We start from the raw sequence: 15084 nt of genomic DNA, 5'->3' as shown, positions 1-15084 counted from the left end.
TTCTCAATCAATGTTGGGGGATGATACGTCAATGGTCAATGTTTTTAGCATCTCTAATAAACACTTTCCCCATACCATTTTTATGATCGTTTACGATCATTATAAACATGTCAAAGCTTCAAGCACCCAAAACATTTTTATATCATAGTATGCCTACTTTCTAATCAAACAATAGGTTTTTCATGACGCACAATCAATTAATCTTTATGTGTCCGCAAAGTAGGCCCAATAGTCAATTTCACATTTTTATATGCTTATAATTCATTTTAGTGATTTAAAAATCAAAAGTCATGACACCAAATCTTGTATACCCTATCAACATATTATAAACAACACAATCATTATGTTTAGCTCTTTAATAGTGACTTTATCTTTAACACCTATGCATACAATACACACACATATATTGAAGATAATATAACGCCTAAACACACATCTCACACATAGCTAATTATTTTAACATGAATGCACACAAAGATATCGATCAACACAAATTTCACAAACTAAAGATTATTTAAGTCAAAGTGTACTTAGCTTGCTTAGCTCGGTTTTGATCATTGTGCTCGTTTTTCACATATTGCCACTTGTAACGTTTTTCACCAAGTTCATCTCCACGTGAGCAACCATCGTTGTTTTTTCATTCATTCCTTTTGAGTATGGATTGCTACATAACCTATATTTCAAGAACAAACATGCTATCCATTCGGTACCCATCTTTTCATGGGTCTGGGATTGTTAGTATCAAATACTCCTACCTTTGCCCATCTTTGCACGACCCGTTTGTTGTGAAAACTTTTACTTGATCTTTTTATGTAAACATCATTTTCTTCATAATAGTTGTAAAAGCTCGTATGGTTGTCATTACTATGATATCTATGATAAGACTTGCATGTTTGAAATCTTTTCTTATTTGACAACGATAGTCTATTGTTTGAAGATATCTTTTGAACTTGTGAGACACTACTACCAAATTCCAATGAAGTTTTATAAAGATGACTTGGAGCTTGAGATTTTTTCATGGCTTTACATGGGTTAAGGCACGATTTAGTAATCGAATGGCCCTTATAGGACTTGGGTGAAATTTCATGTTTTACACGCCTAATGGGTTTGGTCATGCTAGTTGACTCTTGATTTGGACACCCAATTTCACCCTTGCCATTGACCAAATTTTGCTCACTAATCTTATCATTCAATACAATCTCACTTTTTGCAAGTTTCTCAAAACATGAATCTTTTTGTGAGTATAATTCCTTTTCTTGCAAAGTGGTGTTCTCTTTAGCGAGTTTTTCACATGTCAAATATGATTGCATTTTTTCTTTTCTAAAAGAACTATTTTCTTTCATTAGCATAGCAATCAAGTGTTTTTGTTCTTCAATTTCATCTTTGAGTGTCTTATTCTCTATTTTTAAAGCTTTATATTTATCATTAACTTTAGCACTCAAAGATATAAGTTTAGCATACTCATTTTCTAAATCTTTATAAGAGTAAGTGGTTTCGGAAATTACCTCATCATCATCACCATCATCATTTTCATTGTGACAAGAAGTCAAACACACAAGGCATGTAGCTTCTTGTTCATCATCATGAGACGAGTTTCCGTCACTTTCAAGTTTAATTGCCTTCTTTATTACCATCTCTTCCAAATCATGCCATAACTTCTTTGCACTAGTATAAAGTATCAAATTCTTTAATTTGCTTCCAACCAAGGATTCTTGGATAATCAATAAAGCTTTGTTGTTTAAAGATTTAATTTCTATATTATGTTCATCAAAATCATTTTCTTCTAAAATGCATCCCATGTCATAATCAATAGATTTCAAGTAAGTTATCATAAAAATTTTCCAACGCAAAAAATTATGATCTAGGAACATGGGAGGATTTTTCATAGAGAAACCAAATTTAAAATCTTCCATTTTACTCTAAAACGATTTTTGACACAATCATAAATGGTTTTCAAAAATCGATTTGTAGAGCCCCGCTATGATACCAAATGTAAGTGCAACCTAGAGGGGGGTGAATAGGTTGTACCCGATTTTTATTTGGTTTGTAAGACTTTTTGATTAATCTTCAATACAAGTTACAAAACTTGTTTCATTTGAACAACAAAGAGATAATACTTTGTAATTACCAACAACCAATTCAATCCTTGTGAAGCAAATATAATAATAATAAAATGAGAAATAATAAGGGAAAGGGAAAGAGAATTTATCACCACATGAACACCACGATATATAGTGGTTGGGGTCGGATGTTAACTAATCCGCCTTAATCCACTCCTCGATTCACAATCGAGATTTTGTAGCACTATCTTTCTCCAAAACCGGTGGAGAGTCCGCAATACAATCTTGACACTTCAAGATGAACCAACAATTCCTAACCACTAGGAATTAACCAAGTCTTGACACTTCAAGACACACCAATGATTCCTAACCACTAGGAAATCTTCAATTCTTGACACTTCAAGAATTTGCCTAACTCTAACCATTAGAGTTTATATTACACCCAAATGATCTTGACACTTCAAGATACAAAGTTTCCTAACCACTAGGAAAACACAAGCTCTTGACACTTCAAGAGAATACACAACAATCACACTCACTAGTGCAATTGAATAAACAATTTGTAGGCTCTCAATTATTTCACCAAATAATCTCCTCACTATAAATTTGACACTCTTACTAATAATCAATGATATAAGATTTGTATGATAAGAAGGTATGTTTCCAGGAGTTGTAGATGCAAGAGGTGTGGTCCAAATATGCCCAAGTCTTCAATTTATAGTCAAAACAAGCTTTATTACCGTTTGACCTGGACGGCTCTTAACTGAGGCCGTCCTCCATGGCACAAGAGCCGTGCTTCAAACAAGAGCCGTGCTCTACCTGGAACATCACAAAAAGCTTTGTATATCTCCAATGAATCCTCCACTATAACAATAACTTTCCCATTGCAAGATTTACATAAAAGATAATAGAGGAAAGAGAGGAAGATGCTTACCAAGAATGGATATTTAGGGAGAGGGTGAAGTCATAAGATATAATATGGAAATGAAATTATCACCCACTATCTTTCAAATATATATCCAAATATTCAGATGTTGACCACAACCCATAAGCCCAATTTTGACTTAGACTAAATCTTGACCAATTTTGACTTTCATACTTAGTAAAATTTTGGCCTTCAAATTTTGGTGAAAAATCAAAGTGTTTCAATTTGAGTTTTAACAAATTCAAACATCTTAGAATGGTAATATATGACTTAGGAACAAGTATCGGGTCATGAACTTATGTAACGGGTGCTCGGTAAATCTCATTGATTTGGTCAGAGGGAGCACGACCTTTGTTTCAACAAGAGCCGTGCTCTCTTATACTTAGACAAATTTTCGACACCAAATTTGACGAAAAACGAAAGTTGTTATTTTTGAGATTTGTCAATTCCAAACATCTTAGAATATCAATATAAGCTTATGGAGCAAGTTTGGGTTCACGAAAATATGTAACGATAGCCGGGTGAAAAACTGGTGAATTGGACAGAAGGAGCACGACCTTTACAAGACATGAGGCTGTCCTCTGGAGCCGTGCTCTGAACTGAGGTCGTGTCTGGGTTTTTCGACAACTTGCTACAATTAACTCAAACTTGACGTTTTCATCATTTTTGGTTCCGAATTAGCGTATGTATGCCCAAAACATTATTAATACCATCTTACACATTCTATAAATTGTTATGGCACACCACACATTGATCGACGCTATAGATAGTGCTACTTTGCGTCTTTATAAAACGTTTTTTAGAAGGATATTGAAGCATGTAAGAATATACGTATGATCAATTATATTTAACACTTACCTTCATGTGGTATGTTCTTAATCATCATCAAAACTAAGGAGTGCCTTATAAATGTTATAACTTTATTAAACCATGTATGCACCAACAGTATTTTATTACAATAATTCTCCAATAACATGGTGTACTCAAAAACAGTCAACAGTAGCATTGTTATCTTGTGAAGCCGAGTTTATGGCAACCACAACTGCTGCTTGCCAAGCCAAATGGTTACGCAGTTTGTTTAGTGAGATCTCAGGAAAAAAGCCTCAGACGATTGAGATAAGAGTTGATAACAAGTCCGCATTGGAGTTATCAAAGCATCCAGTATTTCATGGGCGTAGCAAGCATATTGACACACGTTTTCAATTTATTCGAGAATGTGTTGATCGTGAAGAAGTGAAGATAGAGTATGTTTGTGGAAACGAGCAAAAGGCTGACATTCTGACAAAGGCACTACCAAGAGTGAAGTTTCGAGAAATGAAGACATTACTTGGTGTAGAAGACCTCTCTAGTTCCGTGAAGAAATTAGGAGGGTGATTGTTGGGCTAATTCCTTATAAGGTTCACAAGTCGGTGGGCTTCATAATTAAAACCGAGCTCAAGCAAGTAGGCTAGGTCCATCAGTTATTTTGTTTTCTTGGTGACCAAGTTAGGGTCACGTTATATCACACTATATATACATAGCTAAGGTTTAAGGGTTATGTATGAGAGTTATTGTAATTGGTTTTTAGAGCTATATTTTTCAGTTATAATAAAAGTGAGTTTCTTAATTCTTTGTTTTACTGATTCTTGGACTTAGAGTTTGGTTATGGAAGATCACTGATTTTCTTATGCAATTTTGTAATTAGTGTCTATTTGGTGTATAAATGTTTGTACGGTGAATTGTGTGTTGTCAGCTTCCTACTTATTTGATGATTAATGGAGATTTTGATTTATCATCGTTTAAAAAAAAGTATTATAGATAAGGCTGCCGAGCGGCTCAATGGACAAACATGGATTAAAAGTTATTGCTTCGTTACATACTAGAGATGAGAGATCTCAGTGTATATTTCATTATAACTTTATAAAGTATCGAAAGCAAAATCATTTTCAGTTTTCATGGTATGCGATAGTTTAGACTTTAGTAGTTTAGTGAACAAACACACAGGCTTACCAGGCTTACGTGGTACAGCCGTGGCTGTTGTACAAGGCCCAACATATTTCAGGGCCTCCAAATGCTCACTATGTAATCGGATTATATTGTAAATTTGTAATCAATAAATGGTCCAATAAAAATAAGTTGTGAACGTTTGTTGATAAAGAAAATGCCCACACTTAAATAATCCAGTCCTCTCGTATTTTCCCAATTGGTTTTTATATAACTTCGTTTAATCTCAAAGTCATTAGGTATCTTTGATAATTTGTTGATTTAAGGAACTTATACTATACTGTGTCTGTGACACAGGGCCTTAAAAATTCACGAGACGAACTTGGTTCAATAGATACAACAATGGTACTAGCGATGAGATGTAGATAATTTTACTTCTATTGAGAAAAGATTAAATGCTTTAAAAAAACCTTCGGGTTCAACACGTGTGAGTAATTGTGTGTATGTTGGAAGGGGAGGGGGTCAAACACATAAAAATGATTTTTTATCATTTTCTATGTCAATGTTTTTGATATCACCAAACAAAAGAATTTATTAACATTTTTTTAATTGATTTGATTTTCTACTTGGTTGTAATCCATTTCATTTCATTAAAGTTTTTATACTAAAAATGTGCACTAGGTGAAACCAATTAACCAAACACTATCTATTGAATCTCTTGAGGCACACCCTGGACCATCGGACCCAATTAAAATATGACCACGCGACACGTATCATGATTTTGGCTTTTTGATCCATACATTCGTAGCCACTCATTGATGAAAAGTATATATATGACTATCTAGAAATCTCCAAATGGAACTACCTATCTAAAAGAGATAAAGGTAACTGTACTGTACCATTAATTATATGCAAAAATTAATATCATGGACCCTTTCCTCTCTCCATCTATCCCTTTTGGTCACCACCAATTGATACTGGCTCGCCCAATATGTGCGGTGTTCATGCACTCTATATATCTTTTTAGTACCATATAATTGCATGTGTTCAATTAAACATTATACATGCTTTTCATAATGACCAGAAAAATTGTGCTACAAATGTAGTGAAGAGTAATAAGAATGAGATACAAGGTGATCATAAAATTAGTATACACATAAAATTAATATTAAAAAAATAATAATAATATTAAAAAAAATAATTTCAAATCATATGTAGCTACAAATGTAGTGATCGAAGAATAATAAGAACGAGATCGAAGTAATAGGTATCCGATTCAAATTCAATTAGTATACACATAAAATTTTCAAAATAATCATAACACATTTTTTAAATTGTCAATTAATATTTAAAAAAAAAAAAATCATATGAGAAATTAATTAATGGTGCAAAAGAGTTTCGATATAATGTAATGTTTTTAAGTGGAGGACTGAAGTGGTTTGTAATTGTGGTCTTTAGGAGCGGGAGTGTGTCCTTTGCAAGGAGGGACCGGAAAATGTGAATCATATTTCTTGTGGCTGTATGCATGTAGGGTTGCTGCCATTTGTGTGGCACCAAATTAATTAGTTGTTGGTGTGAAGTTGGACCTTTTTTTCGTTTTTTAATGTTAATTAGAATCTATTTTGAGTTTCACACTACCTTCACAAGGATTTGTAGATTGACATGGCTAAAAGAAGGCGCCTGGAAGTATTATATATTGTCGCGTATTGATGTATTAGGATTAATTGAAAGCTAAATATGCAACAAATTAAGTTTTCTAACTCTCTTTTGTTATATCTTATATATATATATAGTTGATCAAATAATCAAGAAGTCGTGTCTTTCAGTTTTTTTGGAAAGAGAAATAATTAGGCTGGATCACAATACTACTAGCTAGCTAGTTGAAAAGATTGATCAGTTTTCAGTTAATGTAAAATTTCATATATATATGCAACAGTTTTTGTTCGCTTGATTATTTAATTTGTTAGGACGAGTAATAGTTGATTTCAAACAAAATCTCTGAGTCAAGTCAAGTACTCCCCGGGCACTCTCTCGGTACAATATGTATAGGGCGTTGAGTCTAAGTCGGCCGACTATTTCAAGTACTCTCTGCATAGACTTGAGTACTTTAATTTTCTAATCGACCGATTTAAAAACAGTAAAATTTCACACTTTGCATACATTGCATATACTTAAATTTTTTAACATAGAAAACGTAAGAATATGAAAAGAGAATTGAAAGTTTAACTACTCTCATAAAAAGATAACATAATTTCTGTAGTGTTTATAAAGGGTGACATATTATTCAAATAATTTTAGAAAAAAAAGTAACATAATAATCCAACAAATTTAAATTGAAGAACCAACTTTAGTGTTCAAGAAACGAAATATTACATTTTTGCTAATTCATAAACTTAATTATAAACATTTATTTATTCAAATATATTTGACGATCTTTCAAATAGAAAATTTATATAAATTTATATCATCACGTAACAAATATCTATATATCTAATCTAGCTAGACTATATATACATCTATCAATCATACATAAATTTATTTATTTTTTGTATAAATTTGATTTAAAGTAATCGCCTAACCTAATAAAAACCCAACTTACCACACATTACATTGAACTCTAGCCAAAAAGAAAATAAAAATAAAAATTCAGATACACTGAAAAGTGAAAACTTGAAACTAAAGCACTTGAATTTCTCCAAAACAAAATGTTAGGTGCATTTAGATTTGGCATCCAAGAGGTCCACGTTAGTAAACGCTAAACACACCCACACAATACCAAAAACACTTAAATTAATTTTGGCATTTTGGTTTATTTTTATCCATTCATATAGGAGCATTTATGCATGAACATCTAAACTTCTTCCATCACTTTTTCAAAAAAAAAAATGGAACCCTATCTCCTCCAACAATCTCTTTTAACTACCACCACCACCACCACCAAAAGCTCTTCTATGATTTCCTCATTGCCACCAAACTCAGTAACCTGTAGCACTAATAAATCGAACGCTTCTAGCATCATTTTTCGTTTAATTTTGATATCCTGTATAGGCATAATTTCCATTTGGGCAAATTATGAAGCCTCAAAAGGGTTCTCAATCACGATTGTGAACGATGCAAGTAAGTTCTCATTAGCAAGAAAACGCTTTTCGTTACTCTATGAATCAAATGATAAAGCAACCCGAATAGTTGTCAACACAAGTACATTTGTTGAAAATCTTCTCTACCCTGCTTATAATAATAATAATCAAGACTCGCAAAAACACTTCAAAAAACAAATCAATAGTGTCACGCTTAGACTTGCCGCCCCTACAAATTTCCATGATTTTGTGTCCGTTGATCAACATTCTCAAAAACCCCATGAATATATAATCAATTTAAATCCATCTTTATTGGAAGAAACTCGATCAAACAACGATGAACTCGTTGTGATGGCAGTTTTACAAGGCATGGCTCGGGTATGGTTATGGGACGGCAAAGGGGGGGCTCCGCTCGTGCTTTTGAACGGGATCGTTGAGTACATAACGAGCTTAGCGGGATATAGGACAAGTGAATTACACAAATTTGGTGGTGGCAATATCATATCAGCCGAAAAGAATGAGATATGTTGGAAAGATGAGGATAGAAGAAAGGTGGCAGGGTTTTTGAGCCATTTTGATCATAGAATGCCACCAAATAGTGGTGGTGATGGGGAGATGATCCGACGGTTGAACAAAGAGATGAGGAATGGATGGGATGATCAGATGGTGGATGATGTGTTAGGCATGACAAGTCAGCATGCATGTGCATCTTACATTTTGATGAATAGGCATCATAATCCATACAGCTCAGTTTGATTTTATTTTAGGAGACATAGCACAAGGGAAAGTGAAATGTTTATTATGGGAATCCATGTGATTATTGTACGTTGTTTTGTTTTGCTTGATAATCTTTGAAATGGCCCATTGTTTTATTATTGTACATGGAACATTATCAACTGTATTTATTTATTCATTTGATGAAGCTTATCTCTTTTACCTCTTTGTTTTGTTTGAAAGTTTTCGCGCCGGACTATGTATAATTAGTTCAAGCAACTCATGTAGTTCAAGGACAGTAATAATACTCGTAATATATAAAACCTGGCATTTCCCAGTATCAATAGAATGAGCACTGTGAACTATCATATAGCTTTGTATCGGCTAAGTTCACGAGTTGGAGCTCTCATTTTGGGGATGTATAAAAAAATATGCCCAGACACAACGACGCAATTATCAGAGGCGCCCATAATCCCCGGCCAATCTTCTATTAGGTATGACTCGTATGAGTGACGAGAAATTAATTAGACAGTCTTATTCTTAAATCCTAGATACAAATGTAGAGAGACAGTTTTCAAAAAGAGTTTAATTTGACATTTTTGCAGCCAGTGGTGATCGATCCTTGACTTTGATTTTTCTCACTAATCCAACCCTGCTTAGTTAAATCACAATATGAATTTGATCAGTAGTAATCAACCATTGCTAGGTAGTAACTCAAATGAATGAATCATAAAAGCAGAATAATCTTAATTAATTAATTCGATCCAAACTGACCAAGTATTAGTAATTTAACCATATTTGTTTTATAAAGCTTACTATATATGTGGAAATCAAACAATATATAGTCTAGTTGTTTGATCGATGCATGAGTCATGGGTGGTTTACAATTTGACAAAAGGCCGGTTATAGATTTAAGGATAAGTGTGGGACAACTTGAAACTATTTTGTGTCTCTATTCAACGCAACGTACGTTCTAATTAACGAGTAGATCGAGGCTAGGATCGATATCCATCAAAAGTAGTGCATTATGTATCTCACCGTAAAAGCGTACGTCTTCTAAGTTGTAACTGAATATCATTGTAAAAACTCGGTGCATTTCCTTGCCAATTAATAAAAAAAGTCTGCCGCTGTCAAATCACGACACAAATTCTCAAGCAAAATTCACCATAAAAAAAGAAAAAAACTCCGAAAAATGGAGAAAGCGTGTCTTGTCTTGAAAGACTTTTTCCGGTGACATGTTGTCCCGAAAGGTGCATTGTAGCAAATCCTTGGGTCAAATATGTTTTTTGGGCCCCAAAGCCACCTCTTGATCTACTAAAACGTTTATCTTTATATTTTTTTTTTAAAAAAAAGAAGGGGGAAGTGAAAAATCAAAAAAGAAAAAATCGTCCCATAAATCATAGCGGTAATTTTTTGTCTTGGAAGGAAAATACAAAAAATTTAAAAAAAAAAAAAAAGAAAAGAAGAAAAAGACAGAAAATCCTTTTGCGGTAATAAGCAATTAAGCATCGACTCGTAAAGGTTGAATTATTTGCATTGGAGGGAAAATGTCTTCATAAAAAGAAAGAAAAGCCTTTTTTAAAGACATAACATCCCAAAAATTCACAGTCAAGAAAGTCAAAAAGTATTACTTTTTTGTCCCGTTGTGGGCCTTTTGCAGGGATTTTCGTCTTATATACCCAAAACTTTTGTAGTCACATTATATATTTAACCGAACATCACAGTAAAAATTCTACATTTTGATGTAGATTCTGAAAATCCAAACATGATGTCCTTAATATGTGGTGTAGTGTCCTATACATTTTCGGTGTCTTGCTTCAATTATAGGATGGGATTGGATTTTGTTGTTTTTGACATTATCTATTTTAAGGTTTGATTTTTGTGCATTGTAATATCTATAGCTTTTTAACGAATTCTTATTTTGTTGAAAACTAAATTCTCATCACTTAAAAATATATATAGAAATTAAAATCTCTTAAATTAATGTTTCATTGAGAGCTTTTTACGGGAAGATGACTACTTAGCATTTATGCGTGGACGCTCATTACATAGCTAGCCATTTATCGAAATAGAATTAGCCAATTGAGACATATAACACATACATATATACAAACATATAAACAAAAAATAGAGAAAAGTAGATCAAGGAATTCCACCACTTCTAATGAACCTTTACGTTATAATTAGCAGCACCCACACCAATTTGTCACCTTACACGACCCGGGTTCATGCTTCACTATCGTTCGCATACAATCAACAACGATGATGGTGGTGGACCCACGGTTTTTTTCACCTTTCCAGGTGGAGCTAGCCATCGTCAGAAACATGTTAACGGTGGCTGATGGGAATCTAAGTTGTGTTCTAGATGTAAACGGGAATGTTATTTTTATAATTAAAGACAAAAGTTATAGCATTCGTGATCGGCATATCTTGCTTGACTCATCAGAAATCCCGATTCTAACATTCCAAAAAAAGGTTTATATGATTCTCTATATGTGTTTGTTCAATACTTTATTGGTCCTCTTCTCTCTTCATTTTAATTTCTTCGTACAACAATTCCTGAAGAAATGTTGAAGATTTTGAGTTATTAACAATCATTAGATTAGATTAGATTAGATTATTACATATGGATGCGTTTACATTAGGTCAGAAAGTTAAATTATAACATATAACTTTCAAATTTTGCACATATACAATTTTGATACACATTGTAACATAAGAATTGTTTGTCGAGGCGAAACTTCACCAATTTGTTTAGGGAGCCAAGTTTAATCGATATATGTAGCTAACAATCTTTTGTATCCATATAAACATTCATGTTATATATATATATATAGAAAAGGGAATATAAGGTTGTTCGACACCCAAGCTTAGGTGTGGAACCCTTCACATACTAATATTTTATTATATATTGTTTAATGAATAAATGCATGAGCCCCATGATTTTTATGAATTAAAAAATAATATGTGAATATTCCACACCTAAACTTAGATACCCGACAATGTTATATTCCCATCTATATATATATATATATATAAACAAACTATGGGCAGACCCTCCCTGTCCATACACAGTTCCGTCCGTAACCACATATTTTTTAAGGTTAGTTACCCCTTCTATTTCATACCAACATCCATTGTATCTCCATTTTCTAAGAATATATTTATTCGATTGATTGATGTTAATGCTTAATTAGCATGAAATTTGCATTGGGAAATAATGATAAGTATGGTTTGCCTTTGTTTAGCGCCGGAGTATTCATAGAAGGTGGCAAGCTTTTAGGGGAGATAGTACAAGCGCAAAAGATTTGATATTTAGTACAAAAAAGACTACGTTGATTCAACGAGGTACCGAGCTAAATGTATTTCTATCTGACAACAAAGAGGAAAATGTTGGCGATTATAAAGTCACTGGAGATTGGAAGAAAAGATCTTGCACAATCTATTCATATGATGGTTCTACTCTGCTTGCCCAGGTAACTTAACTATCACCCCTTTGGAGGTCTTGAGTTCAAATCCAGATATTAGCGTTTAACAACTAATAACATTTGGCTCTTTAAAAAAAGATAGAATGACATGAAATTGATGTACTTTGAAGGTATAGTTTGCAATCTTGAACTTATTAATAATACCTTGTTAGGCGTTGTAAAATGCAGATGCAAGATAATCATATTGACACATGTATGGATTCGGATAAGGACACATTTGGGATATTAGTGTCTCCAAACGTTGATTACGCGCTTGTTGTCGCACTCATGGTGATTCTTTACGAGGTTGACAAGGATCGAAAGAAAAAGAAAATTAAGGCAAAGAAGAAGGGTGGATGTAATAGTGACAGTAAAGATGATAATGAAGATTCTGATGAAGACGGGGAAGAAGAAGACGACGATGTAGAAGATGAGGATGAAGATGACGACGACGACGATTCAGATTGACTTTTTATATATATTGTTCTTGTATATCTAAATACCTCATTATATATATATATATATATATATATATGGCCCATGGAGCTAAGAGAAAATATTATGGATTTCCTTTCATCTTCACCTTTCAAATTAAATCAACATATAATCTCAACTATTGAAAATAAAAGACACAATTTAGGAAGGAAGGTGTTATATTAAAAGTTTAAAACATGTATTTAATAAGAATGAGAAAAAAACATGTATTAACTATTGATGAGAATTAAAAAACATGTATGAGGCTAATATTTCAAGGGGTTTGCTAAATACAACCCTTAGGGATGTGTTTAAGGTGCATAAATTGTTTGTACATTTACCATGAAAATCAGGGGGCAGGCTTTTAATATGGAAGGTACAAGTTTTTTTATGCACTATATATTTTTTAAAAAAATAACATTATAAAATAACAAAAATAAAAATGTAATAAATTGTAAGAAGAAAAGTGATTATGACATCATAAATATTTTTTTTTTTAAAAAAACTTAATTTTAAGAAATAATTTGGATATGACAAATAAACAATATTTATGGAATGATGATGTCACAACAATCCTCTTTTATTTAATATAAAGATAAAGATAAAGATGGGTAAATATTACAACCATTGAAACAAATTAGACAAATTTGATAAAATCTCTTCTTGGTGAAACAAATTTATTTTAAAAGATAATTATTAAGCAAAATACACGCTAAATTTTAAAATATATATATTTAGTTTAAAGCTATGAGGGATAATCAAATAAATGCTTCCTAAATTTGGTATATTTTTTTTGGGATATGTATCCTGGAATGTAACAAACTTTGGACGAATGTCTATAGTAGGCAATAACTAAAGTTTTGTGTATTGTATGTAAACAACTTTAAAAAATGTTTATTGTATGTAAGAAAACATACGTGACAACCATATAGAGGTGCCACTTATCTGATTTTCATTGGTTGAATACATTTTCTTACATATAATAAACATTATTTTCGAATTTTTTACACACAATACACACAACTTTAGTTATTTCCTACTATAGACATTCGTTCAAAGTTTGTTACATTACAAGATACTTATCCCTTTTTTTCATATAAATATCAACTGTAAAAACTTCATGCTAATTATAATAAAAATCCTTTTTTATATTTACATATATAAATATTGTTATCATAGCTAGAAAAAATTATCTAATGGATACTTTAAAAACATTATTAAAAAAGTGTTGCGCTATTTAATAAAGTGTTGTATTATCTAAGAAAAGTGTTATATTATCTAAAAAAATGTGGGGGTACAACTTACAACCCAAACTTGTCAACTTGAATCCAACCACCAACTTTGGAAAAATTCGGGTTGACGGGTTAAGTTGGTTGGTGGGTTGATTTTATGTCATTGGTGGGTTGGTAGGTTTGCGGGTTCATGTCAAACTGTTTATGAGTTGTCAGGTGTGGTGGGGAAATGGTTTGGTGGATCGACATTGAAAACAATTACAAAAAATTAAAATAGATATAAAATCTCTTTTTATACATGATATTACCCAAAAAAAATGGTTGCCAATGAGTTCGGGTTTGCGGATTGACGGGTCAAAAATCTATGACCCTAACCCAACTTACTAAAATTTCAGGTTAGCAATTTCCCCTATTAAACGGAACCCAACCCACTAGCCTTAAAAAAATCGGCTTGGTAGGTGAAATGAGTTAGTGGGTTGACAGGTTGATTTCAGGTCAAACAGGCCATATAGGTTATAGGTTGGCGGATAGATTTTAGGTCAAATGGGCATGGATTTGCGAGTTGGCGGGTTAATGGGTTGGTGGGTCAACCTACTAAAGTTATTATTAAAGTTTTAATTATTTTCAGGTTAGTGGGTCGACCTGTTAACCCAAAGGGTTAACCTGAACTTAACCTGAAAATTTTGATTTGATATACCGAGTCATATACTGAAATTTTGATTTGATATACTAAATCATATTTGGTTAGTGGGTCGACTAATTAGTGGGTAAGCGGATTCACGGGTCAAGATTTTATAACCCTGTTCTGATTTTTTTTGGGTTGGGTCGAGATTGACAGCCCTACCAAAAAATATATTTCTCGCAATGTGTAAATTTGCGGTACATCGTACATGTATAAATTTATTTCATAACCCGGTCAACGACCGGGTATTGATCTAGTTTGAATTGTTCGAGTGTATACTTAAGGATCTAGTCGATCATTCCCTACACAACTTAATTTGATATGATATCCATAAATTAAGTGATGTATAGTAGGCCGTAGAATTCTTAATTAACGAACCACACATTACGACTTCGAAATGTTCATGTTAACCAATGACTCGAGGTACTATAATGTAATTGGATCTTAACTTCTTAAGTACGTACTATAATATATATCCATAACGTTACTTGTTTATAGAACTTGTCCTTTTTTTACCTATCTATATCTAT

General features: G+C 32.7%; 2 protein-coding genes across 2 annotated transcripts; both read left to right on the top strand.

Annotated features, from left to right (window-relative positions):
* The first annotated feature begins 7733 nt into the window (after positions 1-7733).
* On the top strand, positions 7734-8865 carry LOC122581953. The gene has a single exon (XM_043754286.1). The coding sequence runs from the start codon at positions 7794-7796 to the stop codon at positions 8739-8741; it is 948 nt and encodes a 315-aa protein (XP_043610221.1). The 5' UTR covers positions 7734-7793; the 3' UTR covers positions 8742-8865.
* Positions 8866-10812: 1947 nt separating this feature from the next.
* Positions 10813-12809, top strand: LOC122583020 (protein LURP-one-related 10-like). The gene is made up of 3 exons (XM_043755458.1): positions 10813-11174; positions 11948-12175; positions 12356-12809. Exons 1-3 carry the CDS (start codon positions 10962-10964, stop codon positions 12632-12634), a joined length of 720 nt encoding a protein of 239 aa, XP_043611393.1. The 5' UTR covers positions 10813-10961; the 3' UTR covers positions 12635-12809.
* The last annotated feature ends 2275 nt before the right edge of the window (positions 12810-15084 follow it).

Source organism: Erigeron canadensis, chromosome 9 (assembly GCF_010389155.1).
Source record: "Erigeron canadensis isolate Cc75 chromosome 9, C_canadensis_v1, whole genome shotgun sequence".
NCBI classification, from domain to species: Eukaryota; Viridiplantae; Streptophyta; class Magnoliopsida; order Asterales; family Asteraceae; genus Erigeron; species Erigeron canadensis.
Note: the sequence above shows the minus strand (reverse complement) of the source record. Positions and strands in the feature narration are given on the sequence as shown.

Bases quoted from the DNA above. Each gene is read 5' to 3' on its own strand.
- LOC122581953 (XM_043754286.1), top strand. From the start codon at position 7,794: ATGGAACCCTATCTCCTCCAACAATCTCTTTTAACTACCACCACCACC.
- LOC122583020 (XM_043755458.1), top strand. From the start codon at position 10,962: ATGATGGTGGTGGACCCACGGTTTTTTTCACCTTTCCAGGTGGAGCTA. The intron at 11,175-11,947 runs GTTTATATGATT...GCCTTTGTTTAG, and splicing joins TTCTAACATTCCAAAAAAAG to CGCCGGAGTATTCATAGAAG. The intron at 12,176-12,355 runs GTAACTTAACTA...TGTAAAATGCAG, and splicing joins GTTCTACTCTGCTTGCCCAG to ATGCAAGATAATCATATTGA.